Source organism: Capsella rubella, unplaced genomic scaffold, assembly GCF_000375325.1.
Source record: "Capsella rubella cultivar Monte Gargano unplaced genomic scaffold, Caprub1_0 scaffold_7, whole genome shotgun sequence".
Lineage (NCBI taxonomy): Eukaryota > Viridiplantae > Streptophyta > Magnoliopsida > Brassicales > Brassicaceae > Capsella > Capsella rubella.
Window position 1 is genome coordinate 3,538,497 of NW_006238917.1, and position 17,434 is coordinate 3,555,930.

The 17,434-nt window shown below is 39.8% G+C and overlaps 4 protein-coding genes and 1 non-coding gene across 10 annotated transcripts; 3 read left to right on the top strand and 2 right to left on the bottom strand.

Annotated features, from left to right (window-relative positions):
- Positions 1 to 12: 12 nt before the first annotated feature.
- TRNAR-ACG lies at positions 13 to 85 on the bottom strand. The gene has a single exon. It is a non-coding gene; the product is annotated as a tRNA-Arg (tRNA).
- Positions 86 to 822: 737 nt separating this feature from the next.
- On the top strand, positions 823 to 3,488 carry LOC17880630 (probable LRR receptor-like serine/threonine-protein kinase At4g31250). Its single transcript, XM_006285295.2, has 3 exons — positions 823 to 1,495; positions 1,878 to 2,549; positions 2,632 to 3,488. Exons 1-3 carry the CDS (start codon positions 823 to 825, stop codon positions 3,312 to 3,314), a joined length of 2,028 nt encoding a protein of 675 aa, XP_006285357.1. The 3' UTR covers positions 3,315 to 3,488.
- A 137-nt stretch (positions 3,489 to 3,625) lies between these two features.
- LOC111829347 (probable nucleoredoxin 3) lies at positions 3,626 to 5,821 on the top strand. Of its 3 annotated transcripts, none has more exons than XM_023778240.1 (4): positions 3,626 to 4,047; positions 4,302 to 4,429; positions 4,510 to 4,989; positions 5,065 to 5,821. In XM_023778240.1, exons 2-4 carry the CDS (start codon positions 4,325 to 4,327, stop codon positions 5,656 to 5,658), a joined length of 1,179 nt encoding a protein of 392 aa, XP_023634008.1. In that variant the 5' UTR covers positions 3,626 to 4,047; positions 4,302 to 4,324; the 3' UTR covers positions 5,659 to 5,821. The 3 variants fall into 3 exon arrangements, with proteins under 3 accessions (XP_023634008.1, XP_023634009.1, XP_023634010.1); XM_023778241.1 differs by having other exon boundaries at positions 3,626 to 4,020; XM_023778242.1 differs by having other exon boundaries at positions 3,923 to 4,047; positions 4,290 to 4,429.
- Positions 5,822 to 5,934: 113 nt separating this feature from the next.
- LOC17877895 (U-box domain-containing protein 35) lies at positions 5,935 to 9,628 on the top strand. 2 transcript variants are annotated; one of them, XM_023778235.1, is made up of 10 exons: positions 5,935 to 6,443; positions 6,548 to 6,651; positions 6,758 to 6,879; positions 6,963 to 7,171; positions 7,246 to 7,309; positions 7,397 to 7,694; positions 7,781 to 7,882; positions 7,967 to 8,395; positions 8,494 to 9,254; positions 9,343 to 9,628. In XM_023778235.1, exons 1-10 carry the CDS (start codon positions 6,236 to 6,238, stop codon positions 9,350 to 9,352), a joined length of 2,307 nt encoding a protein of 768 aa, XP_023634003.1. In that variant the 5' UTR covers positions 5,935 to 6,235; the 3' UTR covers positions 9,353 to 9,628. The 2 variants fall into 2 exon arrangements, with proteins under 2 accessions (XP_023634003.1, XP_023634004.1); XM_023778236.1 differs by having other exon boundaries at positions 8,494 to 9,228.
- A 111-nt stretch (positions 9,629 to 9,739) lies between these two features.
- Positions 9,740 to 17,430, bottom strand: LOC17878329 (DNA topoisomerase 1). Of its 3 annotated transcripts, none has more exons than XM_023778233.1 (23): positions 17,239 to 17,430; positions 16,373 to 17,002; positions 15,765 to 16,298; positions 15,285 to 15,688; positions 14,433 to 15,072; positions 14,269 to 14,355; positions 14,058 to 14,104; positions 13,856 to 13,965; positions 13,632 to 13,732; positions 13,347 to 13,439; positions 13,098 to 13,184; positions 12,882 to 12,965; positions 12,258 to 12,326; positions 12,037 to 12,096; positions 11,876 to 11,947; positions 11,639 to 11,746; positions 11,475 to 11,551; positions 11,187 to 11,270; positions 10,827 to 10,938; positions 10,661 to 10,750; positions 10,427 to 10,492; positions 10,236 to 10,331; positions 9,740 to 10,038 (listed from the first exon to the last, which is right to left on the bottom strand). In XM_023778233.1, the coding sequence occupies exons 1-23, from the start codon at positions 17,317 to 17,319 to the stop codon at positions 9,910 to 9,912; spliced, it is 3,861 nt and encodes a 1,286-aa protein (XP_023634001.1). In that variant the 5' UTR covers positions 17,320 to 17,430; the 3' UTR covers positions 9,740 to 9,909. The 3 variants fall into 3 exon arrangements, with proteins under 3 accessions (XP_023634001.1, XP_023634000.1, XP_006285818.1); XM_023778232.1 differs by having other exon boundaries at positions 15,285 to 15,691; positions 15,765 to 16,295; positions 17,239 to 17,429; XM_006285756.2 differs by having other exon boundaries at positions 15,285 to 15,691; positions 17,239 to 17,429.
- Positions 17,431 to 17,434: the final 4 nt, after the last annotated feature.

Consider the following 17,434-nt stretch of genomic DNA (forward strand, 5'->3'; position numbering starts at 1 on the left):
CAAAAAACAAATCGACTTCACTGGGGATCGAACCCAGAATCTCTGGTTTCGTAGACCAGCGCCTTATCCATTGGGCCATGAAGTCTTGTTGTGCTTAAGAAGTTGAAACGATTTATCTATAGGATTTTTGGAAATAGTTTCTAAAACAAATAAACCAAAAGAAAATTGGATGAATTTTTGAAGCCATGCATATATATCCAAATTTTTTAGATTATGTATTGAGTATATCTAAAAGAAAATACATGAGAGTACACTATTTTGGATTGAATATATATTTTAGTCTAATAGAAAATATAAACTAGTGAGATAAGCTCAATAAACAATGTGGAATGGCAATGTATTTGAATATCATAGTCATACTAAATATAAAAAGACAATTAAAATCTGTACAGTATAATTCATATGTCTTTGACATCACTTTGATGCCATTTTATTAAAACATCTATAACAAAGACCCAAAAAAAAGAGAGTTAAATCTAAGAATTTGTTAGAATTTAAGATTTAGATTTATAATCTAGCTAGTACAAAGGTCAAATAGACAGACATATAAGAAACACACGTAAGCAAGTTAGATAATACAAAAATTATATATATGAGTGTAACACCATGGAAAAGCTTAATTACACAGACGTACTTGGTTCCACGTTGTTGGCGAAAACGATTGTGCGCCTTGACCTTTGCTGTCATTTCACCATCAGCCGTCCTTTCATACTTCTTCCGGCAAAAACTCATCTCCTTTGAACAATCCATAATAATACATTTCCCGACATATAAATCCTAACTCTTGTTCTCAAACCCCAAAATTGCGATATTTTCACCGATATGAGCCGTGATGAGAAGTTCCCGATCGTATACTCTGTGTTATTAATCGCCTTCTACTGCTTCGTGGGTACTATATCCGCTGACGGTGACGCTGATGCTCTTTTAAAGTTCAAGTCATCTCTCGCTAACGCCACAGCACTCGGGGGATGGGACTCAGGCGAACCTCCTTGCTCCGGAGAAAAAGGAAGCAACTCTAAATGGAAAGGTGTGATGTGTTCAAACGGCTCCGTTTTCGCTATCCGTCTTGAGAACATGAGCCTCTCCGGGGAGCTCGACGTACAAGCTCTCGCGTCGATGGGCGGTCTCAAGAGCGTCAGCTTTATGCGTAACTACTTCGAAGGGGATATGCCACGTGGCCTTAATGGACTTGTCTCGCTGGTGCATCTTTACCTTGCGCATAACCGATTTTCCGGTGAGATAGACGGTGATTTGTTCGCCGGGATGAAGGCTTTGGTGAAGGTTCATCTTGAAGGAAACCGGTTTTCCGGTGAGATTCCAAAGTCGTTGGCGAAATTGCCGAAGCTTACTGAGCTGAATCTTGAGGACAACTTGTTCACCGGGAAGTTACCGACGTTTAAACAGAAGAATCTCGTTACCGTTAACGTGGCTAATAACCGATTAGAAGGTCGAATCCCATTTACTCTCGGCCTCATGAACCCTGCATTCTTCTCAGGTGAATCATCATCGATCTTTCACATTTAATTAAGTCTCTTTACCCATATGTTTTGATATAGTCGATCGTTTTTTAAAGCTTAATTAAGTTAGGAATGAACTTTATCTAATTTTCACGATCCATGGAAAATTTCGTATGAACTTTATCTAATTAAGTTAGGAATGAACTTGATCTAACTTTTATATATGGAGGAGTCTTTTGTGAGTTAGTGAATTTATTTCTTCTTTTGACGTCCTTGCAACATCATGATATATTTTTTTGGGATCAAATTGACAAAATATTTCTGAATAATACACTCTTTGACTTAAATTATTAGCGGGCCTATGGAGAAATGGGCTATGTAAGATGTTAATATTCTAAAAGTTGTTTGGGCCTAAAACAGGAAACAAGGGGCTGTGTGGAGCGCCTTTGCTTCCGTGCAGATACACTCGTCCGCCCTTCTTCACCGTGTTTCTCCTTGCCCTCACCGTCCTCGCCGTCATTGTCCTCATTACTGTCTTCCTCTCCGTTTGCATCCTCGGCCGCCGTCAAGGCAAAGGCCAAGACCAAAGCCACGGCCACGTTCACGCCCCAGTCTACGGACAAACCGAGCAACAATACAGTGAGAAGAGCTCGCAGGACTCCAAAGTCTACAGAAAGCTAGCTAACGAATCTGTGCAGCGAGATTCAACAGCAACATCAGGAGCATTATCAGTGGGAGCTCAGTCCCCGGAAGAAGACAAGCGAGGGGATCAACGGAAGCTACATTTCGTCCGGAATGATCAAGAGAGGTTCACGCTCCAGGATATGCTCCGTGCGTCGGCGGAGGTTCTCGGAAGCGGCGGATTCGGATCGTCTTACAAGGCGGCTTTATCGAGTGGGCGTGCGGTGGTTGTGAAGCGGTTTAGGTTTATGAGCAATGTCGGCAGAGAAGAGTTTTACGATCATATGAAGAAGATTGGAAGATTGTCTCACCCTAATCTTCTTCCACTGGTAGCTTTCTATTACAGAAAAGAAGAGAAGCTTCTCGTTACCAATTACATTTCCAATGGAAGCCTCGCAAATCTCCTCCATGGTAAAATCAAAACTCTCCTTCCAAGTGTTTGTTTTGTTCATCTTCATCTGATGAGATGAGTTTTGTTTGATTGATGTTGCAGCTAATCGAACACCAGGTCAAGTGGTTTTGGATTGGCCGATACGATTCAAGATTGTAAGAGGAGTTACAAGAGGTTTGGCTTATCTCTACAGAGTGTTCTCTGATCTAAATCTTCCTCATGGTCATCTCAAGTCTTCCAATGTGTTGCTTGACCACAACTTCGAGCCGCTCTTAACGGATTACGCACTTGTGCCGGTGGTGAACAGAGATCAATCACAGCAGTTCATGGTGGCTTACAAGGCACCAGAGTTCACTCAGCAGGACCGGACCTCGAGAAGATCAGATGTGTGGAGCCTGGGAATCTTGATTCTTGAGATTCTGACAGGGAAGTTTCCGGCTAATTATCTCCGGCAAGGGAAAGGAGCTGATGACGAGTTAGCAGCATGGGTTGAGTCTGTAGCGAGGACGGAGTGGACTGCTGATGTGTTTGATAAGGAGATGAAAGCAGGGAAAGAACACGAAGCACAAATGTTGAAGCTGCTCAAGATTGGGTTGAGATGTTGTGATTGGGACATTGAGAAGAGAATTGAGCTTCACGAGGCTGTTGATCGAATAGAAGAGGTTGGGGAGGTTGATAGAGAAGCAGGTGGAGGTCAAGAGAGTGTTCGATCTTCATACGTGACTGCTAGTGAGGGGGATCATCGTTCTTCGAGAGCTATGACTGGGGAGTTCTCGCTCATGTAATAGCTTCATCTGAAAAGGCTTGTATTATCTATCTCTCTCTGGTCTCCACACTAGTCTTCTTCTTCATCTAATTCTTCGTTTCCTTGATATTTGTTGAGCAAGTATGTATTTGTCTTTGTTTGTAGGTAAATGACAATTACCCTTTATTTTATTGTCAGGGTTATTCGCACTCAATTCTTTTTTTCCTAGTTTTATCAGATATGATTGATGAGTTAAGCTTCAAGCTTTTGTTCTTTTGTTGATTTTTTTCACCTTTCAGCTTTTTCTCTCCCCCCTTTTTGCGAATATTATATTCGTGCCATGTTTTGTTATCATTCAGACGCAAATGATGTCTTTTATGTCCATTTCTTCTTCAACTTGTCCACTTTCTGATGCAGTGTTGAGATAAGCAAGAATAAAAATTAATGGTTTTCACAAGCTTATTGCTTTAGATATTGGGTAACCTTGTAGATGGTATATTCTCTAAGGATATTTTGATTTACTTTTTTACATGTTCGTTTGATAGAGACCTTAATAAACTTAATATCTTTTTCTTCTTCTTCTATATCTTTCCTTGTCCCCATGTGATTTTTCTTTATCCCCTTTTCTTGGAATTTACAAGCTTAAGCATCTACGGAGAGGAAAAAACCTGTGTGGAAATCTTGTTACAATCCACTCTGTATTGAAATTATCTTCTTTGTAGTTTTCCTCGTATCAAAGGACAAAGGTTATTCCACCATCTCTCTGGTATCTGGTATGTTGAGTTTCGTTTGTTGCTTTTTTTGGAACAGGTGGTCTGATACAGTTCATAGTCTGTAAAACCTTTTATAAAGAGTCTATGTTTTAGTTTTTGTTTTCAGTTGCAAGTTCCCTCCAAGTTTTGTTCTGGGTTTTTAATGTTTTAAAACTCGTTTTGATAAAACTGTATGTTTGATCATCTTATATTTCCATGAAGATGGACATTAGGGTTTTGTAATCCAGAAAACAATAACTCAGGTTTAACTGTAGAGCATAGTGGTGTTGAAGTTTGGATGGCAGTATCAGCTGATTACCAAGTTAACTTTCCTGAAAGTGGTGATCTTTACTCTATACTAGCAGCTGAAGGGATTGAGTTCCTTTTGTCGCATAGTGGAGAGGTACCGCTTATGCTCCTCTCAGTATATTTATATATATCCGTCTGTTCCGTCATACTAAACTATAAGATCATTTCGATCAGGTGCCGTTGGAATATATCGACGGGAAGACGATTTGTCTCTTCTTCTCTGCAAACTGGTGCAGGCCTTGCAAGGACTTCACTCCAGAGCTGGTAAAACTCTATGAAAATCTTCAGAACCGAGGAGAAGAACTCGAGATCATCTTTGTCTCATTTGATCATGATATGACTTTATTCTATGAACACTTCTGGTGCATGCCATGGCTTGCAGTTCCCTTCAATTTAAGCCTACTCAACAAATTAAGGGACAAGTACAGAATATCTCGTATACCGTCACTGGTTCCTCTGTATTCAGATGATGTCTCGGTTGCTGAAGATGTAATTGGTCTAGTAGAAGACTATGGTCCTGAGGCATTTCCTTTCACTAAAAAGAGATTAGAAGAACTCAAAGCCATCGATGAGTCCAAACGCGTTGGAGGACAGTTGGAAAAACTCCTAACACACGAGTCCCGAAATTATGTTGTTTCCAGAAATGGAAGTAAGGTAAGAAAATCTGACTTGTAGACTTCAAATATCTGGTCTAATCAAATGATCCAATATGATAATGTCTTTATGCAGGTACCAGTTTCTAAACTTGTGGGAAAGACAATAGGGTTGTACTTTGGTGCACACTGGTGTCCGCCTTTTAGGTCTTTCACTTCTCAGCTCATAGATGTGTACAATGAGCTTGCAACCACAGAAAAAGGTTCCTTTGAAGTCATCTTAGTGTCAACAGACAGAGACTCGAGAGAATTTAACATCAACATGACCAACATGCCATGGCTTGCAATACCTTATGAGGACAGAACAAGACAAGATCTTTGTAGAATCTTCAACATCAAACTCATACCTGCACTGGTCATCATAGGACCGGAAGAGAAAACAGTGACCACAAACGCGAGAGAGATGGTATCGTTGTATGGATCCAGGAGTTTTCCGTTCACGGAATCAAGGATTGTTGAGTTAAAAGCTTGTTTGAAGAAAGAAGGTGATTCGTTTCCAAGGAAAGTGAAGGATAAGAAGCATGAACATGAGCTAAAGCTGGACATGGCGAAAGCGTATGTTTGTGATTTCTGTAAGAAGCAAGGTAGGTTTTGGGCCTTTTCTTGCTATGCTTGCGATTATGATCTTCATCCTACATGCGTGGAAGAACAAGAAGCATTGTTGGTTTAGCAAAAGAGATAGTCGTCGTGATTTGTCTGAATGATTTTGATAATTAGTAAACAAAGATAATATGATATGTTCTGCAAGTCAGTGGACCTACCTACTATATTCTTCATTTTTTTTTCTGTCGTCAAAACAGAGTTGGGAATTATTAGGATCAAGATTGTAATACTGACAAAATAAAGTATATTCTATATTAGTTTTAGTTTGCATGTAATGTAACTTTTAGTAAAATCTTCTAGATTTGTTGCGTGCAAAGGAAAGAAGCTATATGTGGGTAAAATACATAGCACACAATTGAGGGGAAATGTGAGTAAAGAGAGGCGGGAAAGAAGGAGAGGCACTCAAAACAGAGAGAGAGAGAGAAACAGAGTCAATGGCTTTTTTTTATAGAAACCTCTCTCTCTCTCATCTTCATTTCCTGTTTTCCTTCCTATCAATATTACAGACTAAGAACAATCAAACGGATCTTCTTCGGAAGGAAAGGAGACACACCCAAGAACTTAAAAAGACAACAGACGATATATATTTGTCCATTGAAGCTCATAACATCTCTCTGCATAGTGCGTAGTGCTATTCGATTAGGATGGCAAAGAACAGGAGGGACAGAGACGGAGGATTTGGCACGGATGGATTAGTTGCCGTGGCGATAGACCGAGACAAAAACAGCCAAACTGCTCTGAAATGGGCTGTTGATAATTTGTTGCAGAAAGGCCAAACCGTCGTCCTCGTCCATGTCAAGCCTCGGGGTTCTTCTTTATCTTCAAACCCTTCTATCAACTCAAACTCTTCTAGTATAAACCTTTTCTCCTACTTCTTCTCTGTTTCTAGTTCCTTGTGCTTCTCTTTTATGTGTCTTCTTTCCTTTCTCGGTAGCTGATGAGTTTATCTATTACAGAAGTGAGCCAAATAAACGGTGATTCTTCATTGGTCTGTGGAGACCCAGAAGGCTCTTATAAACAGTTGTTCCTTCCCTTTCGTTGCCTATGTTCACGTAAAGATGTGAGTCTCCAACCTTACGTAATATCAGCCAGAAAACAAATTTACCTCTCACATCTGCTCTGTCTCTTATTATGTGCTTTCTTGAAATTGTTTTTTTTTTTTTCAGATACAGTGCAAAGATGTATTATTGGAGGAGTCAGATGTGGCAAAAGCTTTAGTCGAATATGCAAACCAGGTCGTCATTGAGGTATTGGTGGTTGGTTCCTCCTCAAAAGGTGGCTTTCTCAGGTGTGTTTTATATCTTTTCTCTTTGCTGTGAAATCTTTTAACCAGAAATGTAAAAATATTGGGTGTTAATTATGACTCTGCAGGTTCAACAAACCTACAGATATTCCAGGAACCATCACGAAGAGCGCACCTGATTTTTGCACGGTTTATGTCATAACAAAAGGAAAGCTTTCAACAAAGAAAACAGCTTCTCGTGCTGCACCTTCTGTTTCTCCATTACGCATCCAGCTTCAACAGACTAGCTTAAAGCCACATCCTCCGTTGCCTTCTCCTGCAACTACTAACACAAGAGGTTACAAAACAAAAAAATGCTTAGAAGTGTTTCTTTCACATGTCGATTTATTAATATATTTTGGTTTCCTGTAGCTGAGAGACAGTCATTCGAGTCTCAGCATCGCAGGTCCGTTGACGATCAACCAGATTCCTTCAGGTGCACATCAATCTTGTTTTTCATTTGACACGCTCAGGGATATCATGACCATAGACTTTAGACGATGAAAGTTCTTGGTTGAAACAGGTCTCCCTACAATAGACGAGGCTTGACTGGGAGATCATATGGAGACCTATCAATCCCGGATTCTGACATATCCTTCAACAGCTCTGGAAGACCAAGCATTGAGCGCAGCTCTCTTTCCTTGTATGACAATCAGGATCCAAACCGCACTCCTCCAAGGCTATCAAATTTCTCAGACGTTGACTATGGTAGCTTTGAGTCAATGACCTTCGGACGGAGGTCAATGGATATAAGCTCACCAACTGCTTTCTCAACAGGCTCATTTGAGAATGAAAGGTTTTCATCGGCTTCACAAGGAATGGTAAGACTGTTCTGTGAATCTCTTTTCGGGTTATAAACTAGGAACTGCTAGATGCAAGAGGTTTTATGGCTGAGATTTGTAACCAGGATGATGTAGAGGCTGAGATGAGGAGGCTTAAACTGGAGCTGAAACAAACAATGGAAATGTACAGTACAGCTTGCAAGGAAGCTCTCACAGCAAAACATAAGGTCTAATAATTTGAGTAGTGTTGCTTCATTTTTGTTTCTCAGTTCCTAAAATACGGATTCAAAAGCGAATTGTTGAACCTGCAGGCAACAGAGCTTCAACGCTGGAAGTTAGAAGAAGAACGGAAATTCGAAGAGGCAAAGATTGCAGAGGAAGCTGCATTAGCCATTGCCGAGAAGGAGAAAGCAAAGTCCAAAGCAGCAATGGAAGCTGCTGAAGCAGCTCAAAGGATTGCTGAGATAGAGTCCAAAAAGAGAGTCAATGCAGAAATGAAAGCTCTTAAGGAATCGGAGGCGAGAACGAAAGCCGTGAATGCTTTAGCAAACTCAGAAGTCCGATACAGAAAGTACTCCATCGAGGAGATTGAGGATGCAACAGAGTTCTTTGATGAGAAATACAAGATCGGAGAAGGCAGTTATGGACCTGTCTACAAGTGTTATCTGGATCACACACCTGTGGCTGTGAAAGCTCTGCGCCCAGATGCAGCTCAAGGCAGGTCACAGTTTCAGCAAGAGGTAAAGTCTCGTAACAAAGTCTCTGAAAACCTTTAAACCCCTAAGGCTCATTCCTGGCATCAGACTTTAATCAAGTGCTGTTTATCAATTAAACACAGGTTGAAGTGTTAAGCAGCATGAGGCACCCTAACATGGTTCTTCTACTTGGAGCATGCCCAGAATGTGGATGCTTAGTGTATGAGTTCATGGCTAATGGGAGCTTAGAAGACCGTCTTTTCAGACAAGGAGACAGTCCGCCCCTCTCTTGGCAAACAAGATTCAGAATTGCTGCAGAGATCGGCACTGTACTGTTGTTCCTCCACCAAACTAAACCAGAACCACTGGTTCACCGTGATCTCAAACCAGCAAATATCTTACTAGACCGCAACTTTGTCAGTAAGGTTGCTGATGTTGGCTTGGCTAGGCTGGTCCCTCCATCCGTTGCAAACACCGTGACACAATACCGCATGACATCAACTGCTGGCACGTTTTGCTATATCGACCCAGAGTACCAGCAGACGGGTATGCTGGGTGTGAAATCTGACATCTATTCGCTAGGGATTATGTTTCTGCAGTTAATAACAGCAAAACCACCTATGGGTCTAACTCATTATGTCGAAAGAGCCCTCGAGAAGGGGAATTTGAAAGATTTGCTCGATCCTGCTGTGTCTGATTGGCCTGTTGAAGACACCACAGAGTTTGCCAAGTTGGCTCTCAAGTGCGCAGAGATAAGGCGAAAAGACAGACCTGATCTTTCCAAAGTTATCTTGCCAGAGCTCAACAGATTAAGAGTACTTGCTGAAGAATCAACCCAGTCTGCAGTAGTCATTAACAGCCCTGGACCATCCCCCACCGTTAGTCAAACTTCTTCCCCCAAGTTGTGAGAACTGATAAACCAATACTAGGATATGTATTCCAGACTCTAATTCATTTCTCAACTCGCCTTCTTCTCCAATATCACTTTGCAGGAATAGATGAATGGTGTTTCTGTCGCCAGGCCTCGGTGACCTCTCCCAAGTCTCAAATTTTGTTCTGATTGACAAACTGATCTGCACATAGAATGAGACAAAGAGGATTCAATTGCAATCAGTGATCCATGTTCCACCTGAAGTTACATCTAACATTAAAACTTAAAAGGTATACATGCTAATGAAACGCGCAACTGAATATGTCTGCTCACTGTATAATACAGTAGTGTCTTTCCCTTGTAGAACTTGTTCAGATTGTACAGATGATTATAGTTAACTTACCATCTAGCTCAGGATTGGGGAAATTCCATGATGAAACCTTTTTTTTTCCTGCAACTTCTCTAACATAAGCCAATTCAAAACTGATGCAGTCCCTCTGAACATAAAATACCACACATAAAACGAATGGATACTTTTATATCATTCCCTTAAAAATGTGCAATGATTTTACAACAATGTCCAATCTTTTCTGTTACGATTATTACTCTGATTACCAAAAAAGAATAATAATAGGCTTCGTCAAAGCTAATGCTCTTCTCTATCCATGTCATATCACGAACCAATTGTTTACGTAGTGGATTCCACAACTTCTTCATCTTCTTTCTCTTTCTTAGGTGGTCTGCCAGAGCGTCTCACATTTTTGCCATCCAAGAGCTTCAGTGCTTTCTCTAAAGTAACCTCACCTGGTTCCGTGTTCTGCGAATTACCAAGTTACCCTCAACGCTATAACTCATTCAATAACACAGAAAACAATAGATCCTAGCATATAGTGGATGCAGATCCACACCTTATTTCCGTATCAAATATAGCACCAACATCTCTTAATAAATAATCATCTTCTTCCACCTATATCGTATTCTAAATAGGTATCCTACAACAGTACATAACTATACCTTTGGAACAGTAGCCATAGTGCGGCGATGTTTGATAGTAAATCCAGATTTACTAAGCTTCATCTGCACAGGCTGTCCATCTTTAGGGTGGGTTCCCTGGTCAGAAATCACATACCAAGTCGTCAGCACTCCAAAATGTTGAAACAGCCCACCCAGAAATACAATAACTGTAACCTTTATATCAGTCTTACCAGTGTCAGAGGATAGCGTAATAATTCAAGAGCACTTTCAAGCGTAATGGAGTTCAAATCCTTAATCTGAAAATAAGGTTGCAGGAGCTATCTCAGTTAAAAAGGGTAAGCATTACATTACCAGGACATTAATGGCACACAAATGCGCACTAGATGTATGATCAGTGTGCCCCCATTTATATAAGAAGAGAAGCATATATCTATATATATCAATTGATAAACACTCCAACATACATGGGATGCATTTGCTCGTTTTGGTAAGTGGCCTTTTTTATCTTCACCGAGCTGTATATAATGCCCATAGGGACCACACTTTAAAATAACCTGAACAAGGAAATGGATTCAGAAAACAAAATTTATAAGAAAAATTGTCAACAGGAAAGAGTCAGAACAGCGAGACCTTCTCACTGGTATTGGGATGAAGACCCAGCAATTTGGGCTCTTCTACGCAGGTGTTCTTTGGAGTATCATCTTCATCTTCATCCTCTCCATAAAGCGTTTTAGCAATGAACCTGTATATGAACCACATAGCATCAATTATATCCGTGACCATGTAAATAATGTGCAGAAAATCTTGTAAAGTTGATTTGGTTTTGTTATAAGGAAAAAATTGGAGTCCCGTGAAAGTGTCGCTAGAAAACAACAAATCGCACAAAGAGCACTGACTTTTGAAAACTTAACAGGTCAAATCTGAATGAGAGAATACATGAGTAATCATCTCAGGTGTAATAAGTTAGAGACTCAACAGCCTGCGACTTACTTGCATGAAGGGTACTGATCACAACCGATGAAATACCCCGTACCAAACTTACTTACTTTGAAACTTAAGGTGCCTTCCATACAACTGAAAAAAGGAAAGAAACCAAATAAGAGTCAACATACACTCAATCACACTATGATGGAACTTTGCGTCTTATTTTGGCCTCTGCATATTACGTGAAAATATATATTGCATGGATTTCTTCAAATTTTGAATCAGATGCTCTATTCTGAAGTTGATTAGCATTTCTAATTTTAATTAAGTAGCAGGTAAAAATGGTATGCAGACCTTGGGCATGTCCTACTGGGACCAGGAAGGAAAGAAAACAGAAAGTCCTCATATTTTTTTTCCAACATTTTCTCCACCTGTAAATGTATGATAATGTAATAAACTAATGAGAGAAACTGTAGAAGGAAAGTAGACTTCCAGAGTTCATTCTTGTAAGAAAGTACCTGTGGGCGTTGGACATTTTCAACACGTTTACAGTACGCACTGAATCGTGTCCAGTAGTCTCTTAGAAGACCTTTCCATTCAGTTACACCACCAGAAACGTTATCAAGCTGAAAGGAAAATCAATGATAAGGAAAAAAATTGAGCATCTCATCTTGCAATATTGGATAATATCTATTCAAATGTAGAAACTGCTATAGTTAACAGAGAACCAAGTGATTAAGAAACTAAATATCCACCTCAGTCTCCATATCAGCAGTAAAACTATAGTCTGTAACCTCAGTGAAGTAGTTGCTAAGAAAAGCTGAAACCTGGAAAGATAATTCAGAGGTTAGAAAACTAAGTTATGATGATTTGTATCTAAGTCATCAATTAGTGAGGTAATTTTTTAGAAAAATACCATCCTTCCACGGAATTCCGGATACAGGGCTCTACTCTTTATTGTTACGTACTTTCTGTCCTGTAAAAGAATAAAAGGTGTCAAAATGCTGCCAGTCTATGCCTCACATGAAAGGAGGGGACGAGGGGTATTGCTAACTTCAGAGGATGGGAGAACCCCTTAACCACCAGCAAAAACAAAAGCACAAGAAAAATGCCAAAACTTCTAACACGAGCACATACCTGTAAAACCCTAAATATAGATGCATATGTCGAGGGTCTACCTATCCCAAGCTCCTCAAGCTTTTTAATCTGAAACACATTAAAACATTTTAACAAATTATGTATCGTGAAACTTGGAGGCAGTAAAAAAATCTCAGCTCATGTCTGCACAACAATCAGATTCAGTACTCATACAGAAAGAAACTCCTTAGCATTTCATGCCTAGCTATATCTTACTAAAACAGAGATGAATTACTGTTATTGTTTAAGATCAGTGCTTAACTTAAAGAATCATGAAAGCTAAGTGAAAGCAATATCTAGCTGAACCACAACCAAAATGAGCTAATTAAGACAAAAATGTGAATTGTCAATCATTACACGTCTCCTGATATATGGAGTCTTGAACTTCAGAAAATTAGTTAGATTTGTTAAAAGAAAGAAGAAGGCAAAAGGACAGATCATCTTTGGAACCAAAATTGTGTCAGTGTCCTCTTCTCATCTTCCTAATCATACCCCTTCCTCTTCGACTATAGAAAACTAAATCATCATGACCGCTAATTCCAAAAAGAACCTACACTAATGATTAACATATTGTATATCGCGATCTTAAAATTTTTTGACACAAAGGAAATGGGAATGCTATACCAGAGACGCCTCAGAATAACGTTGTGGGTGCTGAGTATGGTGCTGCTTGAGCTCCACTTCACCAATATGTAGCAGATCCCCATCCTAACAAATGGAGGAACACTAAATAAAGGTCCAGTATTTCTCTTGAAAAAAAAAATTGAAGCCAGAAAGAAAATGAAACCACGGTACAAAGCAGAGCTGTAAAGAACAAGGTTGTGATATTAGAAATGGTACCTTTAATAAACTGAGAGTTTCAAAAGTTTCCTCACGCTCTCTACTCTGACCATCATCAATATTTTTGATTGCTTTAGCTTCAGGATCCTACAATATCACCAGGAGAAACAACAAAAACCACTTTAGCACATATAAAACGAGAAGAAGATTCAAGCATTAGCTGATATCAAACAAAATAATACGAAGAACCACTTTTAAAGCCAAATTTAGGGAATCATCAGCACATGTGAGATATGAAGTAGGTTGTACCTCGTACACTGCCTGGTATCCAAGGAATTCGACTTTTGAGCATGATGATCTGAAGATAATGGATTCAGAGGCATTTCCAATATCAAGTTGTATCTGAGAAAAAAAAAGAGTCCGAAAAAAATTGGAGAAATATGTTGGATTTCAAAATTATTAAATTTTCATTTATCAATATAGGTAGATGGGAAACAACTGTTAAATACTCTCATTTTTCCTCTTTATTTTCCTAATAAGAACCGACTTCACATTGTACGCATGATCTGAAGTGAAAACTAGCATATACATTACCTGCGCAATGGAAGCTGGCTCCATTTGACATGCCACAGCTCGTGACCATATTAAGGTGTATAATTTTAGAGAATCCGCATCAAGCAGGCTAGCAATCATTGCTGGAAACACATCGAAAGATATTGAAAGTTACGACAGTAAATTGTATGGTAAATTATTGATGATAAATTGATGACTATTATAAATCAGCAATCTTACAGAAGCATGGTAAGTTATTTACTTACACGGTAGTCTACGTATATCGGTAGGTCTAATAGCTTCATGGGCCTCCTGAGCGTTCTTAACCTTTTTAAAATATTTACGAGGACTACCTGATGTAAAATTCTTCCCATACCTGCAGATAATAAGTAATAATAGCTGCTATAGTTTTCTCGAGTCAAACTGACTAACATAGAATTACTTTACATATGCATTTATATGCCTTACCTTTCTGCCACCAATGACTGTATATCTTTGATAGCTTCATCAGCTATCTGATGGGAACAGAAACAAATGAAAAACGGAACAAATAAATCAAGGAGAATCAACGTGAAGTAGTAACAGATAGCAAGATGAATTAGCCAGAAAGCCAAGATCTTGAAATCAAAACAAAAAAGAATGCCCATAGCAGAAAATACAGAATAAAGGGATCACCCACATGTAAACCATCAGTCCGCATGTATGTTATAAGACCAGTTGATTTACCATCGGACATTTGGACGCCCTCATATAGTTTTTGAGCGAGCTGCAGTGTAATTTATTATCAGAAATATGCACTCAATGAGAAGTGAACGAAAAAGAGAAAGGTTTCAGTTTCTCCACCTTCATGGTATATCCTATTGAAAAATGCAATTTATTAGCTGCATCCTGCTGAAGGGTTGATGTTATGTACGGAGTTGGTGGATTTTTCCGTGAAGTGCTATTTTTAGTGCCCTTCACTAGAAAACCTTCTGATCTGATCCTTTGCTCAACGTCCTGCGCATTGGCTTCAGAGCTGATAGAAAGCTGATTTAACCTTTTTGAATCTAAACTGGTTAAGTGAGCTGAAAATGTGGCTGAATTATGTTTCCCTTGAACTTTGATTCCTACACTCCAGTACTCCTGAGGCTCAAATCCGTCAATTTCACTTTCTCTATCACATACAAGAGCCAAAGCAGCCGACTGGACTCGTCCAGCTGACGGGCAACCCGGTAGTTTCCTCCAAAGTACAGGTGAAATATTAAATCCGATTAGATAATCAAGAGCACGACGTGCAAGATAAGCATGTACTAAGTCCCCGTCAATTTCTCGTGGGGACTGAAGTGCACTTTTTATTGCTGACTCAGTTATTTCATGGAAAACAACCCTTGCTACTGTCATACTTTCATCTAAGGCACCCTGCTGCTGCAACATCTCTATGATGTGCCAGGCAATTGCCTCTCCTTCCCGGTCTGGATCCGACGCAAGAATCAAATTTTCAGCTCTGAGGAATAAGGTAAACAAAATGAGATAGAGAAGCACAATAAGAAAAATCATGGGGAAGAAAATGGTCATATCATCTGAAGCTTGAACCAATCACAAATTTCAATAGGTAGACAGCACAATATCACACCCAGAAATGATCCTAATAGTATGGGATAGACGACAAAGGTAACAGTCGATTTATAAAGTAGTGAAATAGGCAAGAAAGCGTACCCATTTAATGCCACCTTTATGCTCTTAATATGAGTCCAGGCGGAAGATGGAACCTCCCAAACCATGCTAAAATCATCATCTGGCCTCACTGAACCAGACCTTGCGGCCAGGTCCCTGATATGACCATAACTTGGCAAAACCTCATACATGTCACCAAGATAACCCTGAATAATCTTGGCTTTTGTGACTGACTCAACGACAAGAACAGATTTTCCACTTGGCGGATAAAGCGGTTTAGATGCATTTTGGCCGCGATGTTCAATGCTGTTTTTCATGTGTTGAGGAACCTGCTTCTGTTTTGGTGCATTGCTTGCTTTTGTTGACTTCAAATGCGGTTGTTTCGACTTGGAATTTGATGGAGCAGGACTTTTGGGCTCCAACACAGTGGGATTTTTTGCCACCTCCTTCTGAGAACTGTATTGTTAGGTAAACCAAGCAAGGGAAGACTATTATGTAACTAAAAATATTAAATATTAATACCGTAGCAGATGACGACTTCCGAGTTCCAGAACCAGAATGTTTTGGCTTGGGAACGCTTATCGGACTCTCTTCTAGGGAGCCCGCTTCAAAAACTGGTACCACTGAAGAAGATTTATCTTCGACTTTCTTGCTTTTAGGGCGGCGTTTTGTTTTGACAGCAGTGGCTTGATTACCACTGCTAGCAGGTGATGCTGCAGACGATAGTTCCACCTTGATGCCATTGCTACCATCTCCAATAACTGGTTCAGTAGAAGTCACCACTTCAGCTTCCGAGGAAGCCAAGATATTAAGCTTCTTTCGGGTCTTATTAAATTTCTTGACACCTAATTTATTTCCACCAGCCTTCTCATCGCCACCAACAATGTTATCCTTATTGGAGAGTTGAGAGGAAAAATTTCCAGCTGGTTTCCCAGCCTGCTCCTGTTTTTGTGCATTGCTTGCTTTTGTTGAGTTCCAATGCTGTTGTTCCGACTTGGGATTTGATGAAGTAGAACTTTTGGGCCCCTCCACAGTGGGATATGTTGCCACCTCCTTCTGAGAACTGTATAGTTAGGTGATATAAGCAAGAGTAAGACACTATGTTTCCTAAAAGTTTACAAGTGTAATACCTCAGCAGATGAAGAATTCTGATTTCTGGAACCAGAATGTCTTGGCTTGGGAATGCTTTTCAAACTCTCTTTTACAGGGACCACATCCAAAATGGATATCGTTGATGAAGATTTATCTTCGACTTTATTGATCTTTGGCTGCCGTTTAGTTCTAACAGCAGAGGTCTGCTTAGCATTGCTAGGAGGGGAAGCTGCAGTTGACAGTTCCACCTTGATCCCATTGTTAACATCTCCAGTAACTGGTTCAGTAGAACCCACCACTTCAGCTTTTGTGGAAGCCAAAACCTTGTGCTTCTTCCACTTCTTATTAAATTTCTTGAAACCTATTTTATTCCCACCAACCTTTTCAACAATGCTATCCTTCATTCCAGTAGTAAGGACTTGAGAAAAATATCTCCTCGTAAAGGGTCTAAGACTATTTCCAAAGCACCTTGAAGTCGAACTGCTCCAGTGTGATGCATAACTGAGGGAACCGAGAAGACTTAGATGCGAAGGAAGTGCACAAGCTAACTTAAGACAAGTTGCATTTTCTCGTTTAAACTGAAGCTGGGAAACATTTCTATATACTCTGTCGACCCGAATTGATGAGGAAGAGGAAGCTGGGAAATTCTGAATCGCCCTGCATTGCAACTGCGACAACAACAGAAACAAAAGTAATCGTCAGATTCTCCATGAGTTGTACCGATGAATTTTCAAACGCTTATACATAAACGTAAACGAAAAATTGAAGCTCAAAAGAAACAAATTTGACTCCATTTCGATACTAGAACGACCAAAGTACAATGATTTAGACATAAAGAACAAGACTTTAAATCGAGAATCTAACAATTCAGAATCCCACCAAGGGAAGAGTCGAAAACATAAACCTTAGCCATGAGAGGACGAAGAGACAGAACCGAAGTAGAAGAAGAAGACTTAGCAGCCGCAAGTGAGATGGTTCTCTGCATTGAGAATACTCTGCTTGATCCAGAAACTTTCAAATCGAACAGCGAGTGATTCCGTTGCTTTTCATAAATCGAGCAGAAGGAGAAAGATTTTTGTTTAATGGCGGAGATGTCTGGT